The sequence below is a fragment of the Hippopotamus amphibius genome, chromosome 15 (assembly GCF_030028045.1).
Source record: "Hippopotamus amphibius kiboko isolate mHipAmp2 chromosome 15, mHipAmp2.hap2, whole genome shotgun sequence".
NCBI classification, from domain to species: Eukaryota; Metazoa; Chordata; class Mammalia; order Artiodactyla; family Hippopotamidae; genus Hippopotamus; species Hippopotamus amphibius.
This window is the reverse complement of record NC_080200.1, coordinates 7078910-7092350: the sequence shown is the minus strand read 5'-3', so window position 1 is coordinate 7092350 and position 13441 is coordinate 7078910. Positions and strand designations below refer to the sequence as shown.

General features: G+C 41.1%; 1 protein-coding gene across 1 annotated transcript; it reads right to left on the bottom strand.

Moving 5' to 3' along the window:
- Positions 1 to 44: 44 nt before the first annotated feature.
- Positions 45 to 13384, bottom strand: LOC130837247 (vomeronasal type-2 receptor 26-like). The gene is given in 9 exon segments (XM_057710060.1): positions 45 to 438; positions 486 to 1008; positions 6140 to 6263; positions 7378 to 7449; positions 7451 to 7603; positions 11047 to 11466; positions 11656 to 11853; positions 13075 to 13144; positions 13146 to 13384. Coding segments are annotated over 9 exon segments (2193 nt in total).
- Between the last annotated feature and the right edge of the window lie 57 nt (positions 13385 to 13441).

Here is a 13441-nt window from a genome sequence, read left to right as displayed (position 1 = left end):
TGTTCAAAAGCCAAAATTGTGATAGAGACTTACGAGATAAACACTCAATCCCTATTCCTCTTAGAATCTCTTTTATTTCTGAAACTTTTCAAAGAGTTCTTCTCAGGTGTCATAAGAATAGTATAGCACTTTGGGGCAAAGATACAGCCTAGTAGCCCAGCACTTGAGGCCAAGATGGAGATCTCCACAGCCACCATGACCTTGCCCTTGGTGCTGTGGTGGACGGGGAGGAAGGTGACCCACACACTGCAGAACACCAGCATGCTGAAGGTCAGGAACTTGGCTTCATTGAAGGTGTCGGGCAGGTTCCGGGCCAGGAAAGCCAGGGAGAAGGTCCCCAGGGCTAAGAAGCCCAGGTATCCCAGGACACAGTAGAAGGCTGCGACCAAGCCCTTGTTGCACACGATGATGAGGCTCTTGAGCTCAGAATGTGTGTCTATCTTTTGTGTGTGTGTGTGTGTGTGTGTGTGTGTGTGTGTGTGTGTGTGTCTATCTTAAGGAAAGGAGGAGAGGTTCCCGGCCAGACCCCACAGATAATCACTTGGATCAGGGAGCAGATGGGAATGACATAGTTAGAAGCTCCTGTTACCAGCCTCATGGTCCTTCCTGGTTTCCTGGCCTTGAATGCCAGAAGCACAATAAGGGTTTTGGCCAAAACAGTGGCAACGGCCACAGTGAACACAGCTCCAAATGTGATTTGCTGGAGGATGCAGGTGGCTGTGTTGGGACGGCCAATGAAGAGTAAGGAGCAGAGGAAGCACAGGAGGAGGGAGATGAGCAGGACGTAGTGGAGAGCCCGGTTATTGGCCTTGACTATGGGGGTGCCTCGGTGCTTCACAAAGACCCACAAAACCACAGCTGTGACCACACAGAAGCATAGAGCCGTGCAGGCCAGGGACATCCCCAAGGAATCCTCAAAGGCCAGGAAGCTTACAGTTTTGGGGAGGCAGTGATTTCTCTCACGGTTGGGGTGCTCTTGAGCTGGGCACTGGACACACTGCTCTGCATCTGTTGAGAAAGCAGACTCAACATCTGTTTTCAGAATATCTTCATTTTTACCACATTAAAAATTGTAACCTTTTCTGTCACTGTGCACGCTGACCCCCGCTCCGATGTAAGTCAGACACACTAACTTTAGATTCTATTCCTGAGCAAGGCGCAATGCTTCCAGGTGCAGATAAACCCAAATTCATTGCCGATGTAGAAAATGGACTTGAGGACACGGAGCGGAGGCGGGGTGGGGGTGGTGAAGGGTGAGCTGGGACGAAGTGAGAGAGTAGCATTGACATAGATACACTACCAAATGTAAAATAGATAGCCAGTGGGAAGTTGCTGTGTAACAAAGGGAGATCAACTCAATGATGGGTGATGCCTTAGAGGGCCGGAATGGGGAGGGTGGGAGGGAGTCGCCGGAGGGAGAGGATATGGGGATATATGTATGAAGACAGCTGATTCACTTTGGTGTACTAAAGCCCGCGTGCCTAGAGCCCGAGCGCCACAAGAGAAGCCACCCACTGCAATTAGAAGCCCTCGCACGGCAGCGAAGAGTAGCCACTGCTCGCCACACCTAGAGAAAAGCCCACCACAGCAACGAAGACCCAACACAGCCAAAAAATAAACTAAATAAACAAACCTTTAAAAAACAAAGAAAAACAAAAAGGAAAACAAATGTTACTCTCTGCTCTGACAAGAAAGGACAAGGTTCCAAGGCACAACTTTCCCCCTCCGAGGTCCAGGTCCCGGGTGAAGAGGCAGATCTCAGCTGGTGGCTCCCTCAGGGCCAGGTCCCCAGACCCTGCCCTGTTGTCATCTCTAAGGGAGCCAGGCACCCAGCACCCAACTGTCCCTCGGGTTTCTCAGCCACCCAAATGGTGGGGGCCAAGTCCTGCAGGTTGTGTCCTATGCAGACTGCCCCTGTGATTAGGTCACAGAGGCAGAAATAGGGGAGAGTTTCACCCTGACTGCCCAGCTGGCTGGAGGCTAGTGGAGCTGGAGGGCCTGGAGAAGCAGGCCCTGCTCTCCTCTTACCTCCCTCTCCACCTGATGACCACCATCCCGCTGACTGGTAACCGAATCAGCCCTCTAACGGTCACTCATTGACAGTTGCTCCCTGAGGGGAGGGGCCCATTGCAGCACCGACCAATGGTTGAATGGGGCCCACTGTGGCACCGACCAATGGCGGAACAGGACCTCTAACACGACTCTAACCGTCCCACATTAATGGACTCCCAGGAACTGTTTCCTGGTAATGGGGTGCAGGGTGATAGCATGCAGCAACAGCCAGCATGCTAAGGGCGGTGCATGGCTGGCTCTATTACATTATCAAGTGGGATTAGTGCAAGGATGCAAGGATGGTTCATTATCCACTAATCAGTAAATGGGATACACTTCATTAACAAAAAGAACGGTAAAAATCACATAATCATCTCAACAGACCCAGAGAAAGCATTGGAAAAAAATATAACATCCTATTAATAAAAATTCTCATCAATGTTGGCAGAGAGAGAACATATCTCAACATAACAAAGGTCACTTAGGGCAAACCCCCAGCTATCATTATACTCAACAGTGAAAAACTGAAAGCTTTTCCTCTAAAATTAGGAGAAAGACAAGAGTGCCCAATCTTGCCACTTCTACTTAATATAGTATTGCAAGACTAGCCACAGGAAGCAGAGGAGAAAAAGAAATAAAAGGTATCCAAATTGGAAGAAGTTGAACTGTTTGCAGATATCATGATGACAGATATATAAAGCAATAAAATGTCCACCAAAAAAAAAACTACTAGAACTAAAAAATGAATTCAGTAATGTTGCAGGATACAAGATTAATACACAGAAAATTGTTGCTTTCCTATGCACTAAGAATGAACTAAAAGAAAAAGAAAGGAAGGAAAAAAATTCCACTTAGAACCACGTCAAACAGAATAAAATACTTCGGGATAAACTTAACGAAGGAGGTGAAAAACCCATCCTCTGAAAATGATAAAATATTGATGAAGGAAAGCGAAGGTGTTACAAAGAAACAGAAACGTTTCCCAGAGTCATTAATTGGAAAAATCAATGTTGTTAAAATGTCCATACTACCCAAAGTGATCTACTGACTTAATGCAATCCCTATCAATATATCTAGGACATTTCTCACGAACTAGAACAAATAATCCTAAATTTGTATGGAAGCACAAAAAACCCCAAGTGGCCAAAGAAAACTGGAGACAAAAGAACAGAGCTGGAGGCATCACACTCTCTGACTTTAGACTCTACCATAAAACTATAGTCATCACAACACTGTGGTACTGATGCAAAAGCAGATACATTGATGAATGGAACAGAATAGAAAGTCCAAAAATAAACGCATGCACTTATGATCGATAAATCTACGACAGGAGATTTTCCAGTGGTTAAGACACTGCGCTCCCAGTGTAGGGGGCCTGAGTTCGATCCCTGGTCAGGGAATTATATCCCACATGCCTGCTGCAACTAAAAGTTTGCAGGCCACAGCTAGGGAGCCCACATGACACAACCAAGTAGCCCACCAGCCCCAACTAAGGCACACACATGCCACAGCTACAGGAGCCGGCGAGTTGCAACTAAGGAAGCCCGCTTGCCACAACTAAGACCTGGTGCAACCAAATAAATAAATAAAATAAAAGTAGAAAAAATAAAATAAAGGTGAAGAGGCCTAATCAACCATACTTCAAATCAATTAACTGAGCTACAACAGAGGAGGAAAGAATATACAATGGAGAAAAAACATTCTCTTCAATAAATGGTGCTGGGAAATCTGGACAGCTACAAGTAAAAGAATGATATTAGAACATTTTCTCACTCCGTATACAAAAATAAACTAAAAATGGATTAAAGAACTAAGTATAGGATCTGAAACCATAAAACTCCTAGGAGAGAACATAGACAGAACACTCTTTGTTATAAACTGCAGAAATATTTTTTGGATCTGACTCCTAAGTCAAAGGAAACAAAAGCAAAAATAAACAAATGGGACCGATTAAAGTTAAAAAAAAATGCACAGCAAAGGAAAGCATTAATATAAAGAAAAGACAATCTACTGAGCAGGAGAAAAAGCTGGGAAATGATATGACCAAGAAGGGATTAATATCCCTTCATTAATATGAACAGCTCATACAACTCGATATCAAAACCAACAAATGAGCCAATTTAAAAAATAGCAAAAGATCTGAATAGATAATTTTCCACAAAAGACATAAGTATGGCCTACAGTCACCTGGAAAGATGCTCAACATCTCTAATCATCAGTGAAATATAAATCAAAATCACTGCGAAAGGGACTTCCTAGGTGGTGCAGTGGTTAAAGAATCCGCCTGCCAATGCAGGGGACATGGGTTCGATCCCTGCTCCAGGAAGATCCCACACGCCGCAGAGCAACTAAGCCTGTGCACCACAACTGTTGCGACTGTGCTCTAGAGCCCATAAGCTACAACTATTGAGCCCGTGTGCCCCAACCACTGAAGCCCATGCGCCTAGAGCCCATGCTCCACAACAAGAGGAGCCCCTGCTCTCTGCAACTAGAGAAAGCCCATGTGCAGCAACAAACACCCAACACAAGCCAATTAAAGTAATTAATTAATTAAATGTATTTAAAAAATCACTGTGTGATATCAACTCACACCTGTCAGAATAACTCTCATAAAAAGTCTACAAATGGCAAATGTTTCATAGGAAATGGAGAAAAAGGGGACAATTGTACACTGTTGGTGATAATGTAAATTGGTGCAGCCACTAAGGAAAACTGTATGGAGGTTTCTCCAAAAACTAAAAAGAGAACTATCCTATGGTCCAGCAATTTCACTCGTGGCTATGTATTTAAAGAAAACAAAGACACTAATTTGAAAAGGTACACACCCCAATGTTCGTAGCAGCTGTATTTACAAAGACCAAGATATGAAAGCAACCAAATCGTCCACCACCAGATGAATGAATAAAGAAGACATGATATATACTATATACTACACACACGCACACACACACACACACAAAATGGAATATTACTCTGCCATAAAAAGAATAAAATTCTATTTGCAACAGTGTAGATGGACCTAGAGGGGATGATACTTAGCAAAATAAGTGACACAGAGAAAGACAAATGCTGTATGTGACCACCTATACATGGAATCTAAAAAAAATAATGCAAATGAATATAACAACACAGAAACTGTCTTATAGATACAGAGAACAAAGAATGGTTATCAGTGGCTGAGGAAGTGGGGAGGACCCAGATAGGGGTAGGAAATTAAGAGGTAGAAAACTATGTGTACATTAAGCTATAATGATATAGTATCCAACACAGGGAATAGAGCCCATGGTTTATAATAACTTTAAATGGGGTATAATCTATAAAAGTATTTAATCACCATGTTGTATGCCTGAAACTAATATACCAACTATATGTGAATAAAAACAGAATGTAACAGTAAGAAAAAAATGAAGCATAAAAGTATCATAAGATCGAGCAATTCCCTTCTAGGTCTATACACAAAAGACCTGAATGCAGTAACTTGAATAGATATTTAAACGATTTTCTTAGCACCATCGCTCACAAGACCCAAAAGGTAGAAACAAGCCAAATGTCCACCCATGAATGAATGGGTAAACAAAATGGGGTATATTCATGCAATGGAATATTTTTCAGTCTTTAAAGCATGCAAGTTTCTGACATAGGTTACAATGTGGGTGAATCTTGAAAATATTATGCTAAATGAAATAAGCCATGCTACAAAGATGGACACAGTATGAATCTGCTTACATGAGGTAATTAGAATAGTCAAACACATAGACTACAGTGGAGGAGTGAGTGGGAAAAACTATTCCAAGGCAACAGAAATGAAGTTCGGTATGATGAGTTCTTAAGATGGAGTGTGGAGATGGTTGCACAATAATGGAAGTACACTTTATGTCTCTGAAAACACTCTTAAGAATGGTTTAAATGGTAAATTTTATAGTATGTATACTTTACCATAAAAAAACAAAAGAGTTCAAAACAGTGAACAAATGCACAAATTAAGAAACTGCTGCATGAAGACTGTTTTACCAATGCCTTCAGTTTCCTTTTTGTCAGAAATTGATAAGAAGTTCAGTTATCATAGGGTGATGAACAATTTTTATACCTGTGTGGTTGGAAATGTGTCTCTCTGGGCAAAAAGCACATGTAAAGCAGCAAACTGGCCTTCCCTCTTGTGGAGCGTTTCTGAATCTTGTAATGCAACTCTGGCTACACACAGATTTCGGTGTCTGAAAGGAAAAATAGGGAGTTGTCATAATTTTGCACATGAGGAGCTGGTATGAGAGGATATCTATATTTCTCCCAGAAGAAGAAAGGACATTTCACCTTCTGTTACAGCACTCTGTCTCCTCCCCAGTCCCAATCTTGTCATATTCTCTAGAAATCTTAGTATGAGACAGTAAGTTATGTTTCCACTTTCTTTCTCCTGAAGTATTTACAGCGACAACCAAAATTTTACCAAAGTATTTCATGGCCTTGATTCCATATGTTCCTGGCAACATACCTTATTTTCCTCTTAACTACCTAATACAAAAATCCCGTCAGTGCAGATATCCATGTGGTCATGATGATGAAGTTTTATGCGCAGGAAAATATTTTACTGTGCTCTCCTATTGGCTGCAGAGAAGGGTATAGGTTTTAGGTAAAAGAACCTAATAATGTGAAAAGCAGACCCACTACTGAAAGGAGCTTCATACACAATAAATGTAGGCCATGAGGAGACAAGCTATGAGAGTGTGTTATAAAATGCAGATTTTTATGAGCACCGTTGAGGGCCCCTGATTTCCAGGTATGGCACAGGTTTGAAAATTAGAAACATTTATATATGTTAAATGTTAAAGAATCGCAGAAAGAATCGCCTTAAAATTACCCTAGACTTTTCAAATGTGGGAAAATTTCTGGAAATAGTGGTCAATGCCTTGAAATACTAACTAGAATGTAGTTTGATGATCCAATATTATGCAAATAACCACGAGAATGTATAAATGGAATCTACAATGTGAAAGTTGACATCCATAATCGACTTGTGTTTAAGCATAAGAAGGACTCTTACCATATATAAATAAGGTCAGGGTATCCGATAGATCCATTAAAATTATTTATTGCATTCACCCAACTGTTGCGGGAATAGATACACTCAAACTAAAAATAATCGCCTATACAATCTGCTCCTTCTAGACCTTGCCTCAGAAAGTATGTAAGATTACATACGATGAAGTCAAGATGTTTCATTCAAAGAGTGACTTGAGTGCTCAGTTAAGTGTGTGCACCCTTCATTTCATAGGAGGATTCTGCTCTAGTATCATGACCATGTATACATCAAAACTCGCAAAGATGCCATACCTCTCTGAACCCAATAGGCCATTCTATCATCTCTTCATTGATCACCAAGACCATCATAGGAAGCACTGGAGCCAAACTCTCCCACTTTCACCAGGAGCCCAAGACCACCTGGAAAACTCACAGCATTCAGGATATCATACTGCACCACACGGTTTCTTTTCTCATCTAAGGACCTGTGCTCCCTAGCACTGTTTCTAAACTGCATTTTATCCAAGAATGGGTGAAGCTAGAAAAGAAGAAAGGTTGAAAAAATGGAAAGTGCATTCAAATTAGGGACGGAAGGCTCATATTACAAAGCCACCGTTCTTTCCCACCTCCCCAGCCTCAAGCTCTCTTGTTGGTAGAAGCTAGGGTTTTGTTTGGGTGTTTACCATCTCTGGGATTCTAGTGACATGACCTTTTCCTCTCATTCTAAAACAAAGAAGAAATTGGATACGCTTATGACATGATAAATTATACCTTAGCCATGGATTTTGGTGTATCCTTGACAAAGTTTTCTTGAGGCTGCTGGAAGGAAGTGCCTGTACTGTAAAGCAGAACAACATGGAATTTTTTTCTCTTACATTTTTGGAACGTAAAAGAATATGATTTGTGACAATGGAGGGAGAACTCTCCCTGGGAGAGAAAACTAAAAGCTACAACTTGTAGCGTATTAATGAGATCCTTAATAGAGCCTTTTCATCCTTGAGCCCCAGAGCTCTTGACACTCTGTTGTAGGAGATAACAAATCTACATTGTTTCTTTTAGATTAACATAAAAATCACATAACATATACTCCACTATTTTAAATAGTACAATTCAGTGGGTTTTACTATGTTCACAGTGTTGTGCAATCCTCACCACTGTCTGATGCCAGAACATTTTCTTCATCCCAAGGGAAACCCAGTTCCAAATAAGGAGACACTCTTCATGTCCCCTAAATCAGCATCTGGAAATGACTAATTGACTTTCTGTTTATAGATAGGCCTCTTCCGGACATTTCATACGAATGGATTCTCGCAGTATTTCTCCTTCTGTTTCTGGCTTCCTTCACTTAGCATGATATTTTCAAAGTTTATATAACTACCAGAAATTCACTTCTGTCAATGGCTGAATCTTATTCCATTACACGTATATACTACATTTTGTTTATCCATTCATCAGTTGATGGATATTGGGGTTGTTTCTGCTTTGGGCTATTATGCACACTGCTGCTATACATATTCTCATATAAATTGTGGGTCGAACTGCTGTGTCCCATGTGGGGGATACATATCTAGGAGTGAAATGCTAGGTCATAACAAATTCTATGCTTATTTTTTTCAATTCATGTTTCGTTAAAGTCGAAATAATCGATACAAAATTTATTTTCTTCCCTAAGTATTAGTATAACAGCAAATGTTCTGTATTATTCCCAGATAGACCAGAAAACACTTCTTTTTATAGATTTTCCAGGTTTTGCTTCTAAATTATGATGAGGCAGGAGATATAGGCATGGAAAAAGACAGAAGAAAATAGACAGTTAAGTTGTCATAATCCATGACCTCTGATTTTGTCTTAACCATTAAACAGAAGTATTCAACATGACTGGCCAAAAGCTTATGGAGATGTAGGCTCAACAAAGGAATGTACACAGTGAACACCAGATAGAGTGTTTGAGTAGTTACCTCTGAAGGGTTCGTCAGGTACCATGTCTATTAATTTTTTTTCCTAAGTATGAGCCATTCTTTCTTGCCTCTTGGATAAAAACTTAATATTTGGATGTTAGTTCACATTCTCATGAGAAAACTATGGAAATCAGGTTCTTCCCCCCCCCTCCCCCCCGCAGTAAATGTAGTTACTGCTTATTCTAACAGTTGTTGTTAGTTAGTTTAGGGCATTGTCAGATCCAATCTTGTAAATTCTGTATTTTGTCATGTACAGTCACTGAAGTCTTTGTTCCATTAGCCTAATGACCAGCTAGTAATTAAACAGAGATGTCTCTAAATATCAAAAATAACAATAAAATAAAAAACCAAAGAACACTTTCACTCTCTCTGCAGGTGGGTCTGTCTTGTGTGTTGGAGCAAAACTTTAACATTCAGCCTGGCAGTTTACAGCTCTGCCTTAGGCCTCAATTCCTGCTTGAATGAGGCCTGAAGCTCAGTCAGAAGTGAGGAGTTTAGGGCCTTCTCAGGGTTTTTCTTTTTGGATCAAGCACTGTGCATGATCTTCTAGATTCTATGCAATATGTGGGAGCTTTGCAAAGCCTTCATTATCCAAAGCATCTCTTACCCCAGCCCTTCCTCCAAAGCTTTAGAGGTTTTATATAGTTTAACCCAACTGTTATCACTGACCTCGGGTTGCAGCTAATACATTTACCTTTATGTGTTTTCAACAAACACGCCTCAGGTTGGCACCTCAGCCCTAAGAAATTTCAAAGGCACATAAAATAAACGAAGTCTTAGATTAGTCCTTCAGAGAGCCACCAGGTAGATCAAAAGAAACAATCATAATTTTTTTTTAGAATAAGCTTCATATGGCTTCTTCTGGTACTAGTAACCTATATGAAGAATGTGGGGTGTTGTTTAAAAGATCTCTTTTGAGCTGGAAAGTAAAGATGGGTACCAGAGGAAATTAAAACATCATGAAGTCTATACCAAAATTTAGCTGTGTCTTTTTATCCTTCATTAAGCATTCTACACGTTGGACGCTTTAGTTTGGATTTCAGAATTCAGACACATTTGCTTTAAATTGATATTAAAAGCTATTTAAAAGATACGCATTTTTTTAATTTTATTTATTTATCTGTTTATTATTTTTTGGGGGGTACACCAAGTTCAATCATCTGTTTTTATACACATATCCCCATATTCCCTCCCTCCCTTGACTCCCCCCCCCCCACCCTCCCCGTCCCAGTCCTCTAAGGCATCTTCCATCCTCGAGTTGAACTAAAAGATACGCATTTTATTCTATCTGATTAGTTTATTTAATCAACAACTTGGTGAAATGTATTTGTCCCTTGTGTATGAGGACAGAAATTTCTAAATATACTGTGAAAAGGATTTGTAGATTCACAAAAGCCTGCATTAAAATCCAGGTGAATTCATTTCTAAACCATGGAGCTTATGTTGAGTTTATAATCAGCAGCAGCATTCTCACACTTAAAATTGTTTCCAGGTTTTGTAGGAACACTTATGTCTAAAAATAATTCATTTTCTGTGGTCAGCGTAGGATACCAGGGAGACCCCATTTCTGTTTTTACCACGATCAGGAACACCTGGATTACAGCATAATACACCACTAAAGATGAAAGGGTTGGATTCTGTTACGGTATTTATGTCAATATATTCTGACATTGAGTACACTCCAAGGAAATGTAGAGATTGTGCTAATTTTTTGGTTCTCATATGTTTTGTTAAGGCTTGTCTGGATATTTGAATGCATAACATTTTAAACTAGGAATATTTTTCTAGTATACTTTCTCATACAAATAAGTAGAAAGTAAAGACCCACCCCAAAGGTAGAATTCTTCAAATAGACCTAGTAAATATATATACATATATAACGAATGTAAAAGAACTCTCCACCCATTGTGCCTCATCCTGTGGACCTTGAGACAAAAGTAAGGTCATGATTCTGCATCTTAATAAAATACAACCTGATATCCTCAGCTTGTCTAGTCATGACCTGCATCTGAAGGATATTTACCTGCCAGGGAAGAAGCATGGGTTGGTCTGCATCTCCTGGAGGTCGCATTTCTGTTTTCACCAAAAGCATTTCATGGAGGGCCTGGACCACTGCATACGCAGCACTGTAGATGAAATAGCTGGATTCAGACAAGGTCATCATGTCAGCACTTACTAGCATAAACTCTAAGAAAGAATTTGGAGGGCAGTCTCGGGTTTTTCCACAATGCAATCCAGCAAGTGAACATCTAAAAATTTGAATCCACACAATCCTGAAACAAAAGTCTTCCGGGTATTGGGAAGGATTAACTGTCTTGACAAAGTGTTGAAAACCTGGGATTTCCCTCTTCTGGTGTGAAAAGAAGAGACTTCCGTGGAAAGAGTGCAGCACGTATTCCACCTCATCCAAAACAGTATCCCCCTTGGCTACCATAATCCACACCTTCTCCAAGGTTAAATAGAATTCCGCTCCTCTGTCCACAAAAATGAAGCATCCCATATCACGATGTATTATATACACATTTGCTGATGAAATTCTGGGCCTCCTCATTGAATTTACATTAGATACTTGATACAATTCCCTAGTGATAGGGAGCTTTTTATTAAAGGCCACACACATACCTTTTTTTACCATCTCTGCTTTCAGGTCCCAGAGGAACTGCTCCCCTTCCCTATCTTCAGAGGAAAAGAGTGCCACCCACGTCCAGTCAAAATGCAGCAGTAGCTCAAGCATTCCATGCATGAGTGAGCTGTCCTTGCTGGACACCTGATAAAGAGGTGGAAATTGGCCTTTATCACTCAGGGAAGGATCAAAAGGTCCATACGTCACCTGAATAAGAAAAGAAAAACACAATTCTGAGTTTAGTGAGTTTTGGGCTACCTTCCTTGAGGAGGGAGGGAGCCAGTTCTCTCCGTGACAGGGAGAGTGACAGGATTATTGGATGAAAAGAAAGAGACTGCAGCGGACATTCTACAGTCCTCATGTCATTCTAGGCACACAGAAGACTGTGTTTCCTAGACCCCTTGCTTTTAAAAAGACATGTGGCTTCATCAGACTGATGGTATCACTTTGAGCCAAAGTAGAAAAGAGAATGTGTAAGGTGCCTAGGTGTTTATTATCTCCTTCAATGGCAATTGAAGAAGGCATGAGTTTAAGATGGTGTACAAGTGTCATGGTGGGGTCTCCATCAACCTTGCCCTGTGTGGCTTGTGAAGAAGTGAGGTCTTCAACCTAGCAACCAATGTTTCATGTAAATGTTGGGAGTAAATACATTTTGTTTCATTAAACTCTACATGTTGGATTGAGCTTATTAGCACATCATTACCTATGGTATCCTGGAGATTACAATGCCCTACCTTCTCAGATTTTCTTAAAAAAAAAATTTCCAAAACAGAATTTACCTAACCTAATGCTATTAAGTACAGAAGTAAACTCTACTTCTTGCTGCTGGTCAGATTTTCCCTGGAAAGAGATACTGAGATGGAGAGATCCAGGCGGAACGTTTATGGGAGGTTTCTCCAAAGACATACCTGGAGCAAGGCAGGAATGGGAAGAAGGAAGTGCTGAAACACAAAACAGTTACCACGGAGTCTCAGCCAATCCTCAGGGACCACTGGAGCTGGGATGGCCCTTCAGTGTTGTCCCAAATTGAGACTAGGGAAACAGGCTTCTTATTCCCATGCCTGCCAGACACTGGCTTCTGTCTGTGCTCTGAGAGGGTCCTGTCCTTGGGTGAGGCAGTTCCCTATGCTGTGGGCACTTCCTATAATGAAAAAGATGTGAGCCATCATCAGTCAATATCCCCAGTAGCCCAGGGATGGATGCCTTAGCCCTGAGCATGGATCTAGTCTTCAAAATACTAAATGCACTTCTCCTTCACCTTCTTCCTCCTTCCCAATCCAGGGAATAACCTCACAACCTGGGATATTCTCTGGGATGTGTTTACAGCTCTCATGGGATGCATACACACATCTTTCCCTTGGATGAGATGAGAGAGAAAGGCATCGGGGAAGAGCAGAGTGTCTCTCACCAGAACTCAGACCCACTCACCTGTGGGATTTTGTACAGCTCCAGAAGTGTTCCAATCTCAGCTGCAAATGCTGACGCAGTTTCTGTAACTGGCCACAGATTTCCTCAGTGTCTGGCACTTGTAGTTAGGGACAGTCTGATTCCCTCCAGAGAGCCAGAACAAGGCACTTTCCAAAGTCTTGTGGTCACTTTCAAGGGCATTGTAGTGATCATAACCCAAAGACAGGTTGGGGAGGAGATGGGGGTTCCTGTTGATCTCCTCAATGGTGAAGACAAAGGCCAGAACATATTGGTAATTCTTCAAGAACCACCTAAACAGATGGGACAGCATTAGGCAGAATGGCTTAGTAATTCAGGGATATACCCTAAGCCAAGCCACGGGAAGGGA